The sequence below is a fragment of the Thunnus maccoyii genome, chromosome 9, assembly GCF_910596095.1.
Source record: "Thunnus maccoyii chromosome 9, fThuMac1.1, whole genome shotgun sequence".
Classification (NCBI taxonomy): Eukaryota; Metazoa; Chordata; class Actinopteri; order Scombriformes; family Scombridae; genus Thunnus; species Thunnus maccoyii.
The window spans coordinates 2,736,480-2,761,570 of NC_056541.1; the positions used below are offsets into that span (position 1 = coordinate 2,736,480).

A 25,091-nucleotide genomic window follows, 5' to 3' on the forward strand; every position below is an offset into this window, starting at 1 on the left:
AGAATGAAAATGTAACTCATTGTGACATCCAGAAACCACAATGCCTAAGAAACACTGTTCATGTTTGTGCAGATTAAATTTATTTGCATTTACACTTTACACTTTGCCCAAAGCGATGTAAAAATCTGACTATCAATAGAAATTAAAGTGCATTATACTGTGTGTGTAGTTCATCCTGACGAACATGGTCCTCAGAAATATGTTCAGAGTGAGCCCTCCTCTTTTTTCTCGTCTCTGTGCTGCCCATATGTCAAAGTCTTTGTGCTTTTCAAGACAGCGAGGCGACAGAAGGAAAAAAACAGCTGGATCCAAGGATCAGCTCAGCTAGCTATCAGCACATCAAGCTAGCTCATTCTCCTCGGCTGCCTCACTTCGACAAGGTACAGTATCCTAAAACTGTCCGTTAACCCGTAGAAACAGCTCTTTATCCCGGCCCCGGGGTCGTTTTTACCTGAGCTTTCTGTTTTGACCCAATTTTCCAACTGCCTGGCTGTGCTAGTCAGTTAGCTTCCACATTAGCTTGTCTGGATGCTGATTAGCGAGCTAGCTTAGCTTAATTAGCCTCCTGCTGCTACATGAGCAGGTATCAGCGGATTAAACTGGAGGGATGAGGAGAGGAAAAGCCACCTCAACTCACTTTACGGTCAGATTTTTAATCTGTGAAATAGAAATTACGCAGCTTCAGTGACTATTGTGTCTGTTTCATAGTAATTCTCAGTATAATACTAATTATTCAGGTAAATTACCTGGAAATGAAGCCAAAATCACCCCAAACTTAGTCTCCAATGTTATTGTTTTGTGTTTTCTTTATCCTGCTGGTAGTTTTCTTTTGGTCATTTATCATAAAATGTCATGTTGTCAACACTTTTGTCATTAAAACAGAAATTAAAAGTAGATATTTACCAAATAACCAAGCTTGGCACTTACCTTGAGGCAATATTATCTCCAGTGGTGGAAAGTAAGTTAATACATTTACTCAAGTACTGTACTTTAATACAGTTATGAGGTACTTGTACTTTATTTGGGTATTCCCATTTGATGCTACTTTATACTTCTATTTCACTACGTTTCAGAGGGAAATATTGTACTTTCTACTCCACTACATTTATTTGACAGCTTTAGTTACTTTTCAGATGAAGATTTGACACAATATTCCCAATATTTCACCAAAAATAAAAGATCAGAGGAAAAAGTCCAAAAACTGAGAATAGATTTGTGTATCAGAACTTTGTTTTTTCTTCTTTCTTCTCCCATTAATTATCTCACCCTTCAGATTTATCTGGTGACCCTTTGGAGGGGCCCGACCCCTAAGTTGGGAACCACTGGACTAAACTAGCTAACTGTATATAAAGTAGTGTAAACTAGCTCCACCTCCAGCAGCTACAACAGTAACATGCTGCTCTAACACTGATGCTTCACTATTAATAATCTAATGATGTCATATATAATAATATATCAGTCAGAGGGACCAAACCACTACTTTTACTGCAATACTTTAACTACATCAAGCTCATAATACTTATGTACTTTTACTGCAATACTTTAACTACATCAAGCTCATAATACTTATGTACTTTTGCTGCAATACTTTAATTACATTTTGCTGCTAATCAGAAGTAGGACTAAGTCACACATGTGCACAAGCAAGTCTTAAGTCGAGTCAAGTCGAGTCTCTACTATAAGTAAAATAAGACACGTCAAGTCATACAAGATTCTGATGATCTACCTCAGTTTCCACATTTAAATCAGTTAAACGACATTAGTGGTGAAAAGTTGAGTTTTATTTTCAACATTAGCGAGAACTGTAGCAGCCTGCTTACACCTTATCAACCTTACTGATATTTTTGTGGCAATCAAAAATAAGCCTCCTAAATGGACAACAATGGAGAGTGGGGCTCTGAAATTATACTAAAGCCATATAGCTCTAAACCTAGAGGATTGTAACAGAGCGGGCACACAATTCAAATTAATAATGGCATTTCATGAGAAGACTAACGTTACCTGTAACCATTTAGTCATGAGCTGTGTTAGCTAGTAATGTGCACACACAGTCTTCTCAATAAAATGCATAATCGATTCAAAGCCAAGTATAGCTCAAACTTAACGTTAGCTTTCTAGCTAACTCATTTTGTTAGTTTTTAATCACACTTTGCTTTAAATGATTAATTAGACAAAACTATTTTGTAAAATGTTAAAACTTTATGATCATATCTACCTCATGAAGCTGGTTGAGAGAAGGCCAATAGTGAGGAATCTACAATATGAAACATTTTTGTTAACAACATTATTCCACATGTGTTATTTCATAGTTTTGATGTCTTCAGTATTGTTCTTTACAATGTAGAAAATAGTAAAAAATAAAGAAAAACCTTTGAAAAGCTTCACATTTCAGAGGCTGCAACAACTAAATGATTGGCTTTTTATCTTAAAAAATGACGATTATTCAATTTTCAAAATAGTTGCAGATTTTGTCAATTGACTAATCATTCCAGCTCTAGTGCATTATATTGAAAGGTTTTCCTAATGTTTTATCCATCCCATGTACATACATGAGGGATGTGGGTTAAGAAACAGCTTCAACGTGAACTGCTGCTAAAACCAGAATATTTCCTTTTCTACATTTCTGTTTCTACACCTGCTCAATAACCAACAAACACCATGTAAATTAGACCAACTTGAGTCGTTAGAAGGAGGATTTTCACCTGACCTCTGAGGGAAATGTGAAGAAACATTTATCTTATTTCACTGTGTAGAAAAAGTAATCAAATGTCCTCAAATCTCCCGTCTTGGTCTCTTGACTCTGCTCCAGAACAACATCTGATCTCTCATCTGATTGTTTTTGTGTCTCACTGCCTGGAGGGATTTGGACTCGTCACATAAACACAGAAAGTAGACGTCCTCCTCCTTTTTTTGGATCTGTCTTATTTTTGATGTCGGGTACAGGGCTAAACTATTGTTACCAAGGATGTTAGGCTTAACTGTTTCTCAAAGCTGCAATCAGAGGTTTTATTTTGACCCGTTTAGTTCTGCGGTCTCTCCCACACAGTCTGAAAACAGCTCCACTTATACATGGAAACTCTTTGGTGCTTTCTGAACTTCCTGTGGCTACAAATAGAAGTTTGATAATTTCTAAACATAAAGAAATGGTTGTAATGTGCTGAGAGTGGACACAAACAAGTTGAATGAACACCTCTGACATTCTTTACAAAAACAAACATTTGCTGCAGTTTGGCTCTTACAGTCACAGTCATGAGAGAAACAGTAAATCTCAGGTCATCAGTCTAAAATTTTTGTCATGTAGAGCTGCAACAACTAGCCGAGTCGATTAATTAGTCGCCTGTTTTGATAATCGATTAATCATTTGGAGTTTTCTAAGAAAAAAATGTCCAAATTCTCTGCTTCCAGCGTCTTAAATGTGAATATTTTCTGGTTTCTTTAGTCCTCTATGACAGTAAACTGATCCATAATGAAAATAATGGTTTCGCAGATCGAGACGTGTACACCAACAGCTTCAGCAACTGTGTCAAAATTCTGACTGGAAGCACTGAAGTAAGAAATACAAGACCAAATTCTCACAGTTTGACTGCTGCTATGACACATAGCTGCAAACCAACCAATCAGGATAAAGCATTACATGACTCATAATAAAGTAAAAGAAAAAACTGTGGCCACAGCTTTTGATTTGCCACACTTTGAAAACATGAGAGCAGTGTAGGTGGATGACAGCGATTTGATGACACGTCTCTTGTTGGCCTTTCTTAAAAAAATTTCCACTGTAGCGCTACGATTCAGCAGATACTGCTGACACCTCAAAACTGATAGGCAGCGCTTATTTGGTTTAACTTTGAAATTCATTCAGATGAGGCTACACAAAGTCATTTGTTGGTAGTTTTGTGCAAATTAATTCTTAAACATTGTGCTGAGAATGGACGTAATAGAAATACTGGCTGATAGGATTTTTGAGGTTGATACCAATATTGATATTTGAGACATAAAGAAATCTGATGATTATTGGCTTTTTGGGGAGCATTTTTGCCTTTGTTGGACAGTGGATAGTGAATTGGCAGACAAGGAACAAGGGGAGGTTGGGTAGGATGGGTATGACATCCAACAAAGGTCCCTGTCTGGAACTGATCTACGGACGTTGCGGTTATGTCGGCTGACATAAACGTTGCTACCAAAATATCTGCAATGAGCTAATATTTAGCAATGAGCCATTTATCAGTTGGGCTCTACTCAGAATGACGTGTGTTACTGGCACAAAGTCTCTGCTGACAGTGAATGCCTCAACAAGAGCAAACTAAATACTTTGAGAAAATGTGCAGCAGTAATAACACTCCCCGGCCAGTAGATCAGTCAGTAAATCAGCCTGAAATTGATCTATAAATTATTATCAGTGATCTTTACAGTATATGTGTAATATTGCACTGGAAGCTTCTTAATAATAATTTAGTCATGTTACAGTTTTTCTGTGTTTTTCTGTAATTTGAACCTGTTGAGTCAGAATTTTGGCCTGAAAAAATAAATAGTTTGAAAACTTCTTTTGGGACTTGTGATAGTTGTGAATTGGTTGTTGTTGTTTTTTTGTTTTTATGTATTATACACTAATAATTTAATTTATAAAACAAAAAAGCAGTTCAGCAAAGAATATAATAACAAGTTAGAACCCTTACTAGCACTTTTATCACAAACAGAAGCTCAGTGGTGCCAGTTATTTCTTGCTCGGGGGTTCTTTGACAGATTGTTTGGGGTCGGTACTTGTTCTTGTGTTGGGTGAGGCTGCGTCTTTAAAGCTTTGGGCGCGCTGCGAGTCATGCTGCTCTCTGATTAGTCCTGATTATCCTGCTGTTTGTTGCCTTTGATCACAACAGCTCAGGCAGTTTGTGCATTTGACAGTTTGAGCTCTAAACACTTTTAAACCTCCAGTTTCACTGAGCAGAAGAGGATTTTACTTTCTTCAGAACAACACGTTCTACATTCAGCCTTTGTTGGTCGGTGAGAGGGAAAAATCCTCCTCAGAATAGAAGTCAGATTTGTTGTTTCCACAGTTTCCTCTTTATTCACTGAGCAGCAGTTTGTCATCGCAGTAAGAATAAAGTTACAAAAAATAACAAGAACACAAAAAGCTTTCAAACACAAGTTTTCCGCAGGACTGTTCTGTTTCCTGCAGCCAGTTCCTGTCTTTTATTTCCTGCTGATCATATCACTGTTACATTTATACCCAAAGGTGATTTTCTTTATTATATTTTATGGGTGTGATGTAACGATGCTGCTACATAAAAATAGTACAAGCTAAAGTGTATTCTGGCTTTTATTCAGTGGTTACCAAAGTATGTGTTTTCCTCAAGGCCAGGAAGACTCACAAAAGACTTAAAAACAGAGAAGGTAAAAAATATACATTTCCCTAGTTAACATGAGAGATAGAATTGATTGTGTAATTGTATGTCATGTTTTTCTTTATTCAAATTGTCCGTGTAGCTTTGAATTTTAGCTCACCAATGAAATAACAGCACATTTATTCATTTATCACAATAAAAATAACACATTCAGAGCTGTTCTTAAACTAAAATCATCTGCTGACACTGTGCATTGATGTCAGTAAGTCAATGGGAATGAAACACTCATGAACTTGATGTTTCTTACAGGTAATAGGCAGGTGAGTCTTCTTCTAGCTGCCGATTGCCTCTGATGATGTTGTTTTGTGTGTTTTGTCTGCAGCTGCTCGTGAGGCTGATGATGTGGTGTGAAGATGGAGGCTCCTGAATACCTGGACCTGGATGAGATCGATTTCTCTGATGATTCAGTGGTCAGTACGACAGGAACAAGCTAACAACTGACACAACTGCAGCTACTGCAACCAAAGTGAACTTTTATCTGCCTTTTATGTAACTCCTACACACCATTAGTGCCGCAGCTTCACCAAACTGCTGCTATGTAAACATATGCTAAACAGCAGGCTTGTAACCAAAACAAAACTTACTGTAACTATCCTACTACTATATACTACTGTAACATCCTACTACTATATACTACTGTAACTATTCTACTATTATATACTACTGTAGCTATCCTACTACTATATATTACTGTAACTATCCTACTACTATACACTACTGTAACATCCTACTACTATATACTACTGTAACTATTCTATTATATACTACTGTAGCTATCCTACTACTATATATTACTGTAACTATCCTACTACTATACACTACTGTAACATCCTACTACTATATACTACTGTAACTATCCTACTACTATACACTACTGTAACATCCTACTACTATATACTACTGTAACTATCCTACTACTATACACTACTGTAACATCCTACTACTATATACTACTGTAACTATCCTACTACTATACACTACTGTAACATCCTACTACTATATACTACTGTAACATCCTACTACTATATACTACTGTAACTATCCTACTACTATATACTACTGTAACTATCCTACTATATATTACTGTAACTATCCTACTATAATACACTACTATCACTATCCTACAATTATACACTACTGTAACTATCCTATACTATATATTACTGTAACTATCCTACTACTATACACTACTGTAACTATCCTACTACTATATACTACTGTAACTATCTTACTATTATACACTACTGTAACTATCCTACTACTATATACTACTGTAACTATCCTACTATTATACACTACTGTAACTATCCTACTACTATATGCTACTGTAACTATCCTACTACTATACACTACTGTAACTATCCTACTACTATATACTACTGTAACTATCCTACTACTATACACTACTGTAACTATCCTACTACTATATGCTACTGTAACTATCCTACTACTATACACTACTGTAACTATCCTACTACTATATACTACTGTAACTATCCTACTACTATATACTACTGTAACTATCCTACTACTATACACTACTGTAACTATCCTACTACTATATGCTACTGTAACTATCCTACTATATACTACTGTAACTATCCTACTACTATATACTACTGTAACTATCTTACTATTATACACTACTGTAACTATCCTACTATATACTACTGTAACTATCCTACTACTATATACTACTGTAACTATCTTACTATTATACACTACTGTAACTATCCTACTATATATTACTGTAACTATCCTACTACTATATACTACTGTAACTATCCTACTATAATACACTACTATCACTATCCTACAATTATACACTACTGTAACTATCCTACTATATATTACTGTAACTATCCTACTACTATATATTACTGTAACTATCCTACTACTATATACTACTGTAACTATCCTACTTTAAAACACTACTATCACTATCCTACAATTATACACTACTGTAACTATCCTATACTATATATTACTGTAACTATCCTATACTATATATTACTGTAACTATCCTACTACTATATATTACTGTAACTATCCTACTACTATATATTACTGTAACTATCCTATACTATATATTACTGTAACTATCCTACTACTATATATTACTGTAACTATCCTACAATTATACACTACTGTAACTATCCTACTACTATATATTACTGTAACTATCCTACAATTATACACTACTGTAACTATCCTATACTATATATTACTGTAACTATCCTATACTATATATTACTGTAACTATCCTACTACTATATATTACTGTAACTATCCTACAATTATACACTACTGTAACTATCCTACTACTATATATTACTGTAACTATCCTACTACTATATACTACTGTAACTATCCTACTTTAAAACACTACTATCACTATCCTACAATTATACACTACTGTAACTATCCTATACTATATATTACTGTAACTATCCTACTACTATATATTACTGTAACTATCCTATACTATATATTACTGTAACTATCCTACTACTATATATTACTGTAACTATCCTACTACTATATACTACTGTAACTATCCTACTATAATACACTACTATAACTATCCTACTATAATACACTACTGTAACTATCCTACAATTATACAATACTGTAACTATCCTACTACTATACACTACTGTAACTATCCTACTATAATACACTACTGTAACTATCCTACTATAATACACTACTGTAACTATCCTACTACTATATACTACTGTAACTATCCTACTATAATACACTACTATAACTATCCTACTATAATACACTACTGTAACTATCCTACTACTATATACTACTGTAACTATCCTACTATAATACACTACTATAACTATCCTACTATAATACACTACTGTAACTATCCTACAATTATACAATACTGTAACTATCCTACTACTATATAGTACTGTAACTATCCTACTACTATATACTACTGTAACTATCCTACATTTATACAGTACTGTAACTATCCTACTACTATACACTACTGTAACTATCCTACATTTATACAGAACTGTAAATATCCTACATTTATACAGTACTGTAACTATCCTACTACTATATACTACTGTAACTATCCTACTATAATACACTACTGTAACTATCCTACTATAATACACTACTGTAACTATCCTACATTTATACAGTACTGTAACTATCCTACTATAATACACTACTGTAACTATCCTACATTTATACATTACTGTAACTATCCTACTACTATATACTACTGTAACTATCCTACTACTATATACTACTGTAACTATCCTACTATTATACGCTACTGTAACTATCCTACTATAATACACTACTGTAACTATCCTACATTTATACAGTACTGTAACTATCCTACTATAATACACTACTGTACCTATCCTACATTTATACAGTACTGTAACTATCCTACTATAATACACTACTGTAACTATCCTACATTTATACATTACTGTAACTATCCTACTACTATATACTACTGTAACTATCCTACTATTATACGCTACTGTAACTATCCTACTATATATTACTGTAACTATCCTACATTTATACAGTACTGTAACTATCCTACTATAATACACTACTGTAACTATCCTACATTTATACATTACTGTAACTATCCTACTACTATATACTACTGTAATTATCCTACTATTATATACTACTGTAACTATCCTACTACTATACACTACTGTAACTATCCTACTATAAAACACTACTGTAACTATCCTACTATAATACACTACTGTAACTATCCTACTACTATATACTACTGTAACTATCCTACTATAATACACTACTATAACTACCCTACTATAATACACTACTGTAACTATCCTACTACTATATACTACTGTAACTATCCTACTATAATACACTACTATAACTATCCTACTATAATACACTACTGTAACTATCCTACAATTATACAATACTGTAACTATCTTACTACTATATAGTACTGTAACTATCCTACTACTATATACTACTGTAACTATCCTACATTTATACAGTACTGTAACTATCCTACTACTATACACTACTGTAACTATCCTACATTTATACAGAACTGTAAATATCCTACATTTATACAGTACTGTAACTATCCTACTACTATATACTACTGTAACTATCCTACTATAATACACTACTGTAACTATCCTACTATGATACACTACTGTAACTATCCTACATTTATACATTACTGTAACTATCCTACTATTATACACTACTGTAACTATCCTACTATTATACGCTACTGTAACTATCCTACTACTATATACTACTGTAATTATCCTACTATTATATACTACTGTAACTATCCTACTATAATACACTACTGTAACTATCCTACTATTATACACTACTGTAACTATCCTACTACTATACACTACTGTAACTATCCTACTATTATACACTACTGTAACTATCCTACTATTATACACTACTGTAACTATCCTACTATTATACACTACTGTAACTATCCTACTATAATACACTACTGTAACTATCCTACTACTATATACTACTGTAACTATCCTACTACTATATACTACTGTAACTATCCTATTATACACTACTGTAACTATCCTACTATAATACACTACTGTAACTATCCTACTATAATACACTACTATAACTATCCTACTACTATATACTATCGTAACTATCCTACTACTATATACTATCGTAACTATCCTACAATCATACACTACTTTAACTATCCTACTACAATACAATACTGTAACTATCCTACCATAATATACTACTGTAACTATCCTACTACTATATACTATTGTAACTATCCAATTACAACACACTTTACAATAACACTCCAATTTTGCCTTTTTTTTTTTTTAATGTAAGCAGATCATCCAATGAATAACTTGGTAAATGGTACAAAGGTAATTAGTAAATTGCCAGAGATAAAAAAAAATAAAGTCTAGGCTACCAAAAACTGAAAAATAATGTAAAAGTTCAAAGTTTTAAAAAGGCCTTTTTCCTGGATTAAGTAATATTAACAACACAGCTATTCTGCAGCAATAGACGTAAATTAAACCTTGGTGCAAACAATTCCTGCAGGTGTCTTAACTTTAGTTTATTTGTTTTTTTTAACCTTTATTTATTCAGGGGAATTTATTTTTTCAGGAACATACTCGCTTACATTCATACAGTTACACATTGATACCTGGAAACTTCCCAGTACAAGCACAGTCTGATCTACTGCCACTAAGCAGCTCCACTGGAGCAGTTTTTGGGTTAAGAGTCTTGCTCGATGGCACCTCAGTGGTGGTAATGAAGGAGGGGCATGCGCTGCTTCTTCACTGTCCCCACCCAGATTTTTCCTGCCAGTCAGGGGATTGAACCGACGACCCTCAGGTCACAAGCTTGCTTCTCTAACCTTTAAGTCACCACTGCCCCATACAACATACAAACCCTCTTTCTGTATAAAATCATGGAGGAGGAAGCATGATGGTCTGGGGCTCTTCTGTTGGATCCAGACTTGCACAGAATGACTGGCAGCATCCTGCAGAGCCATGCAATACCCTCTGGTTTACACGTAGCTGGTCAGGGGTTCATCCTACAGCAAGATAATGATCCAAAACAAACCACCCGGCTGTCAGAACTACCTTAGAAGAAAAAACAAGATGGTCGGCTTCAGATCAAGGAACCAGCACAGTCATCGAGCTGGTTTGGGATGAACTGGACAGAAGGGTGAAAGCAAAGCAACCTACAAATGCAACACATTAGTGGGAACTTCCGCAGCAGTGTTGGAAGAACTTTCCCAAAAATATTCGATTTCCACTGTAGAAAGAATGTGTGTTCTATGTCCAATTGTTTATTTCTTCAATGCTTTAATTTCAGAGCACGTTGAGACCTTAAACCCGAGGTCAGCAATTAGGTTCAACCATTGGCCAGATTTTTTCAGTACTGTTTATTTGAGGGCTGCCGTTGTTAGGGCACGATGATCACAAGTATTTTTTGATATGTTTTTGTTTGTATGAAGCAGTTATAGTGTTTTATCTGAGGGCGGATGTCATAATTCCCATTAGTCAGCCACACACAATAAACAGTGGCCTGCTTCATTTGTGGTAGAAACTGAAGTACTGTTATTAGCACAAATCTGTTCTGGTCAGATGGGAAAAAGTATGTGATGTGTGTGTTATTCATCTAAGTGTTACAAGAGGTTACAAGCTCATATTTATTGGGATTTTGACGAGCCTTGTATTTACATTATCTACTGTAGATTTGTGAAAAGTGATGTAAAGGACTTGATGCAGTCTGTAAAGGGGAAAATCTCAGTAGGAGGGCCAGATTTGCCCACTAGAGATGTACCAGTATACTGTTTCTATGATATACCGCAGTGAAAAATTCCGCAGTATCAATACTGTCAACCATTTCCATTACTGTGATTATTGTTGTATTCAGAGGACACCATGACAAAGAGCAGCTCGCCTGCCTTCATTACCAGTTTCATTTTATTTAGCCACAAGGAAGGGGCTTTCTACTGGTCATACAGAGACAGAATAACCAGAGAACAAGGCTCCTGTCTGTCTGGACAGGACTTTCTGTATTAACGTTACTTGTCAACCCACTGAAGTGTGGCTAACTCACGGGTGTTCAGTCATTATGTTCAGTGAAAGAGAGCAAAATTTTATCTGACTGACAAACTGCGTCAAGATCTCAGGTGTTCTTCCTCACTGGTTAGCTTCAGCTCTGCCTGTAAGTATACAGTATAGGCTACCTGTTATTATGCTCTGTGTGCGCTTCTAAATAAGGATATGTAGCATGTAAGAAACACTGTCTTGAACTTTGAACAACCTACTTTTGTTCAGTGTTTAAATTGTTTTTAATGTTATTTCTTATGCAGAGTCCCACAATCTGAGGCGATCATGGTGTGAAATAATTTAACTATATTTTAGCATTAATAGTAGGATTATTGCAATAATATCGTTTACTGTGATTTTCGTGTGAAAATTTGATACCGGCACATCCCTACTATGTACATGTCAGTAAAAACTTGTAAAATGGAGGTGTTAGTTTTAGTGTAACTGCAATATCTCATAGTATTTTGTATTTTTATTTAGTGTGAATCTGCAGGGAGGTTTGAACCAGAATTTAAAAGCGTCTCCAGCATGAACGAAATACTAAAGTTCAGGTGCAGTTTTCAACCAACATGATGCTCCTGAAAAATAAAACTTTTGTTCAATTTTATCTCTTTGCAGGACTGTCTAATTACAGTTTGCTGTTTCCTGATGTCTGTCTGTCTCTGTCTTCCTTTTTGCAGTATTCTGTGACGTCTCTGAAGAGCATCCCAGAGTTGTCCAGGAGGAGCGATGGCCAGGCTGAGGAGAGACCAGGTAACTGAGTATAAAAATGTTTTTTTTAGTTCGAACTAAGTTTAGTTCAACTTAAACTGTGTACCAGATGATGTCCTGCTACTTTTTATACATCTTCAACTTCAACAAAGTCTCTGTCTAATCTCTGAAGCACATTGTCTAAACTCATCTCCTCGTCCTGCAGCTCCCGCCATCAACTGGAGTCGTGGAGTTTCCTCTCACAGTGGAGGGGGAATCAAACCCACGGGGCTCGCCGAGGTCCACAGTAAGTTCCGGCCGGTGAAGAGGGTCTCCCCTCTCAAACACCAACCAGAGACCACCGACTCAGACTCTGATGGGAAAGTCCAGAGCCAGGGGCTGGGCCTGGGGGAGCCGGGGGAGGACAACAAGGATGACCAAGGCTCCAACAAAACAACTCACGCCTCCTCCTCCTCCTCCGACGGGCCAGGAGGGAAGGCGAAGAGCCTGGGTGGCGGTGTGGGCGTTGTCGGAGGGAACAACCCTCAGGCTCTGTTTGGGGAGCTGGAGCACTACGATCTGGACATGGACGAGATCCTGGACGTGCCTTATATCAAGTCCAGTCAGCAGATGTCCACGCTGCCTCGCGTCCCCCACGACAAGCGCTCGGTGACGGGGAGCAACCTGAGCGGAGGCACCCTGGAGAGGAACCGTGGTGGAGGGCTGAAGAGTTCTGCGTTACCCCACAACGAGCCTCTGAGCCTGGGCAGCAGCAGCTCACAGACTCCGGTACACACTACAGATTTATAAATTAATGTCTTACCAGCTAAATGGAAGTACAGACAAATAACATAAAATAGTGCATATTCTATGATATTCAGTATTCTACACATAATGGACTCAGCCCAAGTGGAAACTCAAAATACCTCCCCTGACCTGTACGTCTCATTACATATAAATTCTGCATCATTAATCAATGCAGACTTGCACAGTGTCTAATATATACACAGTTCTGAGTGGCTGATGATAAGTCTATTAAATGCAGCACACAGGATGCATTTTATAGCTCTTACTAGTTCTCCGGCACCTGCTATCAAAGGTTGGTGCTTTTATTCAGTGGGGTTTAAGATTAATAATTAAATTACAATTTTTCAAAGCTAATAAATCCCCAACTCCTTTTCTTCTGTTCTCTTTCTCATCACACTTGCACCTGGTCAGCTACTTGGGAATTATAAAATGTAAAATATGTGCCCAGTTAGGGCAGGATTTTTTTTTTTTTTTTTTAAATTACAATTGAAATTTAAAAAGTGAAGTTTTTATTTGTTACCTTAAGGTGAAGAGCTGTCAACAGTTTGATCATGGTTCATCACTCAGATATTGATACTCACATTTTACGTGGCTAAACGGCAGTTTTCTTTATTACATTAATATGTGGCAACAACAGTTTGTACCTGTTATCTATAAATGATAAATGTAATTTAATTTTTGAATATTATTCGTTTGGAAAATCTGTAAGTATACTACCAATATATTATTTTGCTAAATGAGAGTGAAACTGGTAATATTTCCTGTAGAAAACTTAAGTTAGTCTGTGTTTACGCCTGACACCAACTTAATAACTGGAGTTACATTTATAGAAGATAACAGCACTTTAAATTGCATCTTCACATGAACTGATGTAAATTGTAATTACTTTAGTATATTTGTATATTAATGCAGCCACTTCGTTTCCTTGAATTATATTTTTTGCCAGTGAGGCTTCAGGTTTTCAGTTTACTCAACATTTATCCCATAAACATGTAACTCACAATAAAGTTTGTGTTTCAACATTTAAGTTGTTTAAAGCATTAAAAACAGGTTAAAATATTGAATTGTAATTGTATTTCTTGAATTGAACGTGACCCAGTTGTTTTTGATGTTTTTTTGCAGTATTGTGTTCTGTCTCCGGTGAAGTGGTCGGACCTGAGGAAGTCCAAGTCAATGGATCCAGATCTGCACCACCTCCACCGTGCCCCGGCTGGAGGAAGTTACCAGCCAGAGCTGCACTCCTCCGGCCTCCTCAGCTGCTCCTCCTCCCTCTCGTCTTTCTCTGATGCAGGTAATTCACAAAAATACTGTCATCTTTTCTTCTTCCTCTTAACCCTCTCCTGGGGGACAAAAAATGTGTCTAGAATTTCCTAACATTGATAATGTAAGGGTGTAAGATGATCTGAAATGTTTTGTTTGTTAAATGATGTCCAGACAAGCTGCTGTCTGCGCGGGTCTACCCAGACTCTCAGAGCCAGAGAGCAGGCGTGGAGCCTCCAGGGGGCCCAGGGATGATGTACCCCCTTCCTGGGTGCAGTGTGAGCAGGCAGGATAGCTCTAAGACCTGGACTCCAGGACAAGGAGGAGGTGGAGGTGGAGGTGGAGGTGCAGGAGGAGGCGGTGGTGGACCGAGGGGGTTTGGTGGGGGCGGAGGAGCAGGAGGGGAGGTGGACGAGGAGACCAAGAAGAACCAGAACATCATCAACATCGTCAGAGAGGGACAGATCTCACTGCTGGTGAGTGTGACATCATCAGAGGGAAGTAACGTGAGCGAGCCGCCGATGTCTGATGTTTTGTCCTCCTCTTCCTCCTCCTTTCCAACCGCCGCTCTTCCCCTTGTTGCTCTCCCTTTTCTCTTCCTCTGCATTTTCCTCCACCTTCATCTCACTCTTCCTCTCCGCCCTGATGTTCCTCCTTCTCTTTGATTCCTCTCCATCCTCCTGTTTGTCCTCCTCCTCCTCCCGATGCTGCAGCCTCACCTGGCGGCTGATAACCTGGAGCTGATCAGAGACGAGGACGGGAACAATCTGCTGCACATCTCGGCCAGTCAGGGTCACGCTGACTGTCTGCAGCATCTCACCTCTCTGATGGGCGAGGACGGCCTCAACGAACGCAACAACCAGCAGCTCACCCCCGCCGGCCTGGGAGTCAAGGTCAGTCTGTGTGTGTGTGTGTGTTTGTTTTCATTCTCAGGCGTTAATGTGAACGTACACAGAGACAAACAAGAATGTATGTCTTAGTGTGTTGGTGTTTTGGTTTTTACACAGGTTTCAGCTGCGAGCTTTAAGCCTCTTTCAGACCTGCATGTCTCATGTCTGAATGAACACCTCACCTGAGTAACTGTTACGTTAAAGTCACAAGGACGATCTCACGAGGTCGGACCTGAAATGTTTCTGTAACGCTTTTGTCAAACGGGCATGAAGGCTGCAGCAGCACGAGTTCAAACACGCAGAGAGAGAAATGCACGTCTTGTTTCACCTTCTAACTTCACTGTAGTAAATGTAACATTTCAATCATCATCTCTTACGCACAAAACCAATGTTAAAAAACTAGGAAACACTGTAAAATTAAACGTGATTTTAAGGTGTTGAGGAGATTGATCTCCTTATATCAGATCAGTCTATAAAAGCAGTTTTTCCCCTTGTGGTGCAACTTACAACCACTGTAATAATCAGACCAGCATGCCCTCTCTATGTTCTCTATTTTCATTCATGCCAACTGTTTGATAAATGAATATCCAGCTTTCCGTACAGCATGTGAGCGAACAGGAATGAAACTGAACGTCTTGTCATTCAGGGCTTGTGCATGTGGGACTTTCTAAAACAGGCAGCAGAATTCGCTCTCAAATAACATTAAATGATTAAGCCGATGTGAAAAGTGTATCAGTGGATTCACTGTGATGCTCATTCACCAGGACTTCAACAGCAAAATATGTTTTAAAATCCGTCAGCGATGCAGCCTGAGAGAGAGACTCTTCTGTCATCTCTGATAAAAGCTGTAAGGAGCATTAACATAAAACTCTCCATCACTTAAATAGATAGATGAAGCCAGGAATGTTAGGTATTAAATGTCTGAAAAGGGATTAAGAGGTAAAGGATCAAACAAAAAGTGAGCCGTACTGTTGTGCTGGGTGTCATATTCCTTCACTCTCAGCTCGTCAAACTAGCAAAGCAGCAGAAACAATGACGTGTCTACCCAACATGGAAATGTTGACATAGAAATTACACTCGACACGCTGATTGCAATGAAGGAATATTTCACCTCATGTGACGCTGTGCCTCTTTAATATGTTTTTGGATGATGTGAAGTTCTACAGCACAAATGCAGAAGCTAAATCTGCTAAATGAAGAGATAAAATCCCGATCTCATCCTTTAAAGCAGTTGTAATCAATATTTTAATAATAATAATGTGTGTAATGTGTTGGTTGTGGATCGTAGTGATGAACTTACAGAGAATTATCAGTGACTCTGCAGCTCCTCTCGGCTTTACGGAGCTTTACAGTGAGTCTCAGCTCATTGTTTATCTGTCCGGCTGCAACTTTAATGTTTTGTTTCACTCTCAGTGCTCTCATAGCTTTATTTTTGGCCGCAGCAGGCAGCTGTTTTCAGAGAAAAAGCTCTTTAAAAAGCCACTGTTCACTACCTGCTCTGCACCAAACAGCAAACAGACACAGTTAGCTGTAGACTAGCTGGTGAACATAGTGGAGCATTTAGCAGTTAAACAACTGTTTGCTATCAAGTTCAACATATCAACTTAAAAGCTGATGAGATGTCAGTGTCGTGTTCACTACTTGTTTCTGAGCAAAATGTGTGGACAAAACATCACTTATTGCAGGTTCAAGTCTTCTAACAAAGTGGTTGTTAGACAACAACAGTCACATGTTTTTCAGTAAAATAGACAAAGGTATACATTGATAAACTGAATACATACATTTAAGTTACCCTTCAAATAAAGTCTTCAGAACTGAGAAGCTTAAAATGGTTCAAAGAATCCACGAGGAACTTTGGACAAAATTACCTCAATTTTCCTCAATCTTGAACTTGCAGGTGAAAGCACTGAAAGGCCTGGAAAAAACTTATCACATCTGTATTATAACAAGGACCTGCAGACATTTGATTGGCTGTCAGCAGCTGGTCAGTGAGATCATAAAGTTTGAAGATGGAGGTTTTTGATAAAATGATGTAAACTTTTACATCAGCTCTGTTGGCAGCAGCAGCAGGAAGTTAAAAATGAGTCTGTGGAATGAAACTGAGGAAAAATGAACGCGGTAAATACTGAGCAGTCCTGTTTTGTTTTGACCTGCAGTGGAAACGTAGCTCTTGATTGGCTGCCAGACAGGATGTGTGTTATCTAGAGACAAGCTTGGGCAGCTGTGTGCCGAGTCCTGATTGGCTCTTATCTTCAAGCGTCTTGTTTATTCACTCAGATTAACAGGATGACAGATTTCTAACTACCTGGTCCTCTGTGTAACATGTTGTTTAAAATGTGTGTGTGTGTGTGTGTGTGTGTGTGTGTTCAGAACGGTCATCTGGAGTGTGTCAGGTGGATGGTGAGTGAGACGGAGGCCATAGCAGAACTGAGCTGCACCAGAGAACATCCCAGTCTGATCCACTACGCCGCCCGCTATGGACAGGTAACACACACACACACACACACACACACACATGCATATAAACACACAGGTATCAACATGAATATCCACAAGTCCTTGGAAAGTATCTGTAAATGTTTTAAATTGAAGGCAGCAGAAACAGTGTGTCTCTTCCAACCTTTTGTGTCCATCAAATATTTGACTCTAAACCAATAACTCTTTGACCGTGTTTAACATCTGACATCAGAACAGGATATAAGTACACATACACCCACACTATGTTCATGTAAAAGACCTTGATCTGTTTTAGAGGGAGGACTGTGTGCAGTTTGAGGGAACTCATCTGGTTATCTGTCTTTAACAAGGACATTGTGTGTGTTTGGTTAGATTGGAGGATTGTGTTTTTTGACCTGTTTTGATAGAGGAGGGTAAGATGTCTCTCTCTCTCTCCCTCTTATCTTTCTCTCTCTATCTCTATCTGTCTCTCTCTCTCTCTCTCTCTCTGTCTGCAGGAGAAGGTCTTGTTGTGGTTGCTTCAGTTCATGCAGGAGCAGGCGATCTCTCTGGATGAAGTCGACCAGAACGGAAACACCGCCGTCCACGTCGCAGCGCAGTACGGACACCTCACCTGTATACAGGTACGACCGCAGGAGAGTCACAAATCTCAGCCAGATGATGTTGTTCTTCTTGTTGTGTTTCATTAGATCAGGGGTTTACAAAGTCTGACACTGTAGGTCTGCCTATTTGGAACTGCAGTCCCCATAATGCTTTGGGGCATGTAAACAGGAAGTATAGTGTTGCTATAGATTCTGTGAGTTAGCTGTGGACTACAACTTGAGCCCTGTCTCTTTTTTTTTAACCAATATTTGTTTACATTTTGCAAACTGGCTCCATTGCAGTGTAGCCATAGATATACAGACATCTAGTCCTGAAGCCTCTTTTTTGTAATCTATACCTGTAAGCAGATTTATGGATGTTTATTCGTGATACATATCAGAGATGATGGTGTAAAATATGTGTATCGTGTCTGTTATGACTCAAAGAAGGAGTAAGTTTTAACACAAATTGTGGCCTCTTGCCAGTGTAAAAACACTTGCTCTGCTCTCCTTCAACTCCCTTATGCCCCCCCGGGGAGGTGCATCTCACAGTTCGAAATGCTCTGCATTAGGTCTTTTGACATCCCCTCCATCACCTTTGCCTCAGCACTAGCAGATACGTAGGTAGCACCATATGTCACACAGTTTAACTTTACCTGTAAAACGAAAGGGGTTCAGCCTGAGGGGAGGATTTTGTTTATATATGACTTGCATTTTAAAAAATGTTAACACATCACCTGACCTTCCACCATGTGCACTGTTTTGGTGTAAATGTCAACATAAAGCCCAAATTTTTGTGTTCCTGACCTATTTTTCCAGACGTCAGACCCTTTTCAACCTCCACTCGTTCACTTATTAACTTATTATAAAAATCCAGTTTTTCACTCTGAAGCTGGTTTTCCTACAGTGGAAGCTGAGTGTTATTTTCCTGGTAGGTGGCACACCCTGCTGACGGAGAGGCGGATGTTATCAGTCTCGTCTGCTTCCTGTTGGCCAGCCAGGCCGCCAGTCAAAATACTGATAATTAATGATCTGTTATAAAGAAAAGAGCTGCTTTTCCTCCGCAAGCAAAGTAGATCTGTACTGAGGCGGGAACATTTTACGACACAGAAACAGAACTACTAATAAAAGAAGTAATAATGGAGATAATGATGTTTGTGTTCTGAGTCGTGATGGAGAAACAAGCTTCAACGTCTCAGATCTCAGAGCAGCGATTGTAAACTTCTCCCTCTCCGTGTCCAGACTCTGGTGGAGTACGGCTCCAACGTGACGGTCCAGAACCAGCAGGGGGAGCGGCCCTCCCAGAGCGCCGAGCGGCAGGGACACACCACCTGCGCCCGCTACCTTGTTGTCGTGGAAACCTGCATGTCGCTTGCGTCGCAGGTTGTTAAACTCACCAAACAGCTCAATGAGTGAGTTACAATGTTTTAACATTTGAAGTTTGTGTTTTATTTATCGTTACTATGAATCCTCGTTACCAAAGCAAGAACTTCATGACCTGGAAGTTAACGTGTCGCCGCTTTCACAAATTCTGCCGTGTTTATGATGTTTCCAATCCGCTTTGGGGAAGAGTTCCTGGAACTAAATGTGGGCTCTGCTCTGAAGTCAAACTGATGTATTGTAACCACAATTTATGTCATCTTGTTTTGTATGTATACATAATGGGAAAAGAGGCTTTTTAAGTACTATTTCAGTTTCAAGTAGACCAGTTGACCACAGGTCTGTGATGCAAACTGTTTACAGTTGCTGTTGGTTGAAATGTTTCTGTTTCACTGCAGCTGTAGTAACATTAGCTTTCCCAAAGGTAACTTTGCTGATTTAACTTTGTCTTTGTTTGTCTCAGCTACAGCGTCACACCATTTCATTCACTATGAATCAGAAGTGATTTGCCTCTTGAGGCGTTGTAGCCGACAGTGAATCATACCCACTAAAACGTCTGCATCTGTTGTATTCTATGTAAAATCCAACACACAAACATTCTAGAAAAGCACCAGTACCAGCACTACTTTCTCTGTCTGTATGGTGCGTCCAGTTTATACTACAGGCACTGGTAAATGATGCGATGCTACATGATGCGGCCAGTAAAGTTCATTTACATCTTACATTACATTTTGTCATTTGGCAAACGCTTTTATCCAGTGACCCATAAAGAGCATCCCACCTGAGTAACATCACATACACCCTTAAGTGATTTTAATTACACTGACATTTAAAAGTGATAATGTTAACATGTGATTTGGTGGCAGTTTGTGAAATACAGTGGAATTACAGGTTCTTAGCGGTTCTGGGTTATGGTCATCTCCAGGATACAGATAGTGAAGTTTGTTTCAGTTACAGTAACTGAAGCCTCTGCTGAAGAGTCTTTCAGTTATTGTTTTTCTTACTGTTAATTTTTCTAGTTTTTCGTCCCTTTGTGTTAGTTGGAACCATTGAGGTCAAACTTAGCAACAGCTCATCTGTTACAGTTACAAATAATATCATTTCCAACATTACTATCACTGTTAAAAACTTCACAGCTGTGTGTAGGTTGTGTGTCTGTCGGTGTTAATCCTGTTGTGTGTGTTGTTGGTCATGCAGACAGGCAGCAGAGAAGATTGCTCTACAGAAACAAATGCAGAGACTGATGGACCCCAACAAAGCAGAGGGGACACCTTCCAGATCACCCAAGTATAACACACACACACACACACACACACACACACACACACACACACACACAGCTCTAACATGCTGCTCATCAACTGTAGAGTCTTTAGTTATATCATTTTTATGATGAAGGGAGTGTAGATAGTTTTACACCGGGGAGTAAGTCTGAAAAATGACAGCTTTTGACCAGATAAACCAATCTCAGCAGGGCAAAGATTGCAGTGCGATGATAATAACTTCCCTCTAGGAGAACTTGTGCTTATGAGATGCGATATGAACAACAGTGGTTGTGGCAGCAGTAGTTGCAAGTGATCACAGTAGTAACAGCAGTTTTCAAGTGAGCAGTGCAAAAGAAACAGCTGAAATATTTACCGCCACCATGCAAAGGTTTTACATTCTGTATATGTTGCAGCAAGTAGAGTATATCGTGTGTATCATACAAGTGTAGGAATGCAATCAAGGTGTGAAAAGTTAGAAAACATGCAGGTCGTGTTATTTTATTACAATTTTGTAATACAATAATAATTATAATTTTAATTTAATTTAATTGAAACAGGAGGTCCGGCCCATTTCAGAGTTAAACTAGGTTGATTGCCTGTGTTGAACTTGTTTGCACAAACCCAATGTGTTTTATTAGTTTGTTTTTTAGAGTAGTAGTAGTAGTAGTAGTAGTAGTAGTAGTAGTAGTAGTAAGAGTTTCAGTAGTAGCATAAATAGCAGCAGAGACCAGTAATGGTCAAAATAATTGTGGCAGCAAAACAAATACATACTATTTGCAGTATCAGTAATGATGTTAATAGTAGTAGCAGCATTGTAGGTGTTTGCATTAGTAGCAGTGTTGTTAACAATTTAAGACAATAACAACATAAAATAATAAAAGGATGTAAAAGTAAAGGAGAATTTGTGTCTCTCTCTGTGGACTACAGCTCCCATCAGCCCTCAGTGGAGGCGTGGCCAGAGATGATGCTGACAGCGGAGGGGACTCCTGGGGACGGTCATTGGTTGGTTCGTCAGGGAGGGGTGGGGCCAGACTCAGTGCTGCGGCAGCTGCTGGGGAAGGACGCGCCGGAGATGCTGTGTCCCAGAGAGAGGCTTCCTCTGGCGGGTGGCCTGAGCAGAGACGGCCCCGGGGCCCCTGGGGCCCGCAGGACCGGGCTGGTGGAGAGGAGAGAGCTGAAACTAGCAAGACTCAAACAGATCATGCAGCGCTCTCTGAGCGAATCAGATTCAGACGGTTATCCACCGGAGGAAGGTAAAAGTCAAGGAGCCCCAACCACAAACACATTGCGACCTGATAGGCCGTCCCATCTGCCAATCACAGAGGAGGAGCCAGTTTCCAACCATCTCCACTTGATGATGAGGAAGCACCTCCCCTCCTCCTCCTCCTCAGCAGCAGAGAAGAAGCAGGCGTTTTCTGTCAGCGGGTCAAAGTCGGTGGACAGTGGTGGTTACAACCCCTCCCCCACCTCCAGTGACCCCGACGCCACAGACGGAAAAACACCCGATGCAACCAGCGACGCCCACGACGCCGCCAATGGCCAGAAAGTCGCCACCAGCCCCAAGAGCGCCCTGAAGTCGCCCTCCTCTCGCAGGAAGACATCTCAGAACCTCAAGCTGAGGGTAACGTTCGACGAGCAGGTCCACAAGAGCTCCAGTCAGGAGGCGGAGCCAACCAAAGGGCATCATGGGAAGGAGAGGACTCCAACAGGAAGCTCTGAAAGCAAGCGGCCATTCGGGGCGTTCCGCTCCATTATGGAGACGCTGAGCGGGAACACAAACCACAGCAACAACAACAGCGGTGGCCAATCAGGCGCCGCTGTGAAAGTTTCTACCTGTCAGAACTCACCTGGCAGGAAGTCAGAGAGTAAAAGCAGCCCAGGAGGAGGCAAGGGCAAGAACAAGACCAGTAACGTTTAACTGGGCAGCGAGCACATAAGGAACACGCCACGCTCAGGAGCAAACAGCAAGAGGCAGCAGACATGAGAAGTTTATAGTGAATTAACCCAAATGCAAAGAAACGTCATGTGACATCTGCTGGAATCAACAGGAATTAGTTTTTTCCATTAATATTAGCGTCTCTGTTAAGACCTTCACAGTCAACAGTTTCTCATGTTCTTTGCCTCAAACGTTTGACTCGACAGTTTTTATACAGTTTACGGACTGAAAGACAGAAACAGAAAATGTCTCAGCTGTTATTGTCTCTTTGTCATCTTGTTCAAATGTATTTGATGCTGTTAAACAGACAGAATCACTTTAAAATGAACGAGAATCATCAGTGTATTGGTGAGACTCGAGGATTTGTTTTTAATGACGAAATGAAAATGAAGGACGTTTATTTGTGTTGTAATCAGCGTTCCTGCAGAAACCTCACATTTCCTGTCCTCGTTAGTTTGATTTTACACCAGAACGCAAAACATTCGTCTTCTAAAATGAACCAAAACAAATGTATCATTTTTAAAAGATTAACGGTTTCTGTTACTGTTACTGTACTTTGTCCTCTTTACACTAAAGATGAAAAATATTTATGTTTAAGCACACAGTTATATGATTTGAAATGTTTAAAATGTGGTTATAATCACGCACGTGGTCAATGCACCAGCACAAAAAATCTTTTTAAAACCACTGTATATATATAGTAGTATTTAAATGTTGTTTTTTTTTTCATTATATTCCACACTTTTTTATTTTTTATTTCCATGGTTATTATCTATGCAGTATTTTTGGCATGAAGTAGACGTTAGTTGTGTGATGTGCTTGCGACGGGGAGGTTGGAGGACGCACCTTCTACAGCGGCTGACAAACAGACCGATCATATAAACTTTTAAGAGAAGAAGAAGTTGAAACATGTCGATTCATTCCAGAGATTGAAACGAGAGATTAGAGAAGATAAACTCAAAGCTGGAAACTAAAAGTCCGAGGCTGTAAACTGATGGTGTCGTCTGTCATATTCTGGACCTCCGATAGTGAATTTTCAGACACAGTGTTTATTACTCACAACAATCTCACTGTAGAGGATATTAAAGATAGAAATAGAGGTGCAACAGTACAAAATCTAAACTGTTCTCTGTGAACCTCAGCTCTCTGCATGTGGTTTAGCACATTTTTGGCACAGCAAGTGGCCAAAAAAGTAATTATTGGCACTCAAACATTGGCACTGATGCTCAGTCATTACTGCAAAAGACTGTTATCTGCATGTTTTCAAATAGAAACTGTAAAAAATGTTTACTGAGACCAGTTGCATATTTATAACTAACCACAAAAGACCACTCCGTCGATTTATCGTTATCCTCTAGAGCTGCAACGATGAATTGATAGTCGATTGAAAGAAAATCAATCATCATTAATGTTACTAAGTTATTTTTCAAGCAAAAATTTCTAACATTTGCTGGTTCCAGGTTTTCAAATGTGAGAATTTGCAGCTTTTGTTATAGTAAATTGAATATTTTTGGACTGTTGGTCGAATAAAAAACAAGACATTTGCAGACGTCACATTATGCTTTAGGATATTGTGATCAATATTTTTTATTTTTTTCTGAAGTTTTTACAAACATGAATCTGCAGATTAATCTATAATAAAAATAATATTTAGTTGCAGCCTTAATGCTGAACCGAACTTCTTGTACAGAACAGTTCAGAACTGATAAAGATGTAAAGTTTGTCCTGTGTGTGGCGCTGGAGGAAAGGTCATGAGTTCATCAGAATCTAAAATATGTTTTAATTTTACAAACCACCACACCCTTA

At 38.7% G+C, this 25,091-nt stretch overlaps 1 protein-coding gene across 1 annotated transcript; it reads left to right on the forward strand.

Moving 5' to 3' along the window:
- Positions 1 to 250: 250 nt before the first annotated feature.
- Positions 251 to 24,713, forward strand: LOC121903378 (synuclein, alpha interacting protein). Its single transcript, XM_042420333.1, has 12 exons — positions 251 to 380; positions 5,719 to 5,806; positions 12,700 to 12,772; positions 12,936 to 13,498; positions 14,639 to 14,807; positions 14,951 to 15,252; positions 15,490 to 15,669; positions 18,037 to 18,150; positions 18,621 to 18,746; positions 19,947 to 20,116; positions 21,282 to 21,371; positions 22,277 to 24,713. The coding sequence occupies exons 2-12, from the start codon at positions 5,750 to 5,752 to the stop codon at positions 23,265 to 23,267; spliced, it is 2,835 nt and encodes a 944-aa protein (XP_042276267.1). The 5' UTR covers positions 251 to 380; positions 5,719 to 5,749; the 3' UTR covers positions 23,268 to 24,713.
- Positions 24,714 to 25,091: the final 378 nt, after the last annotated feature.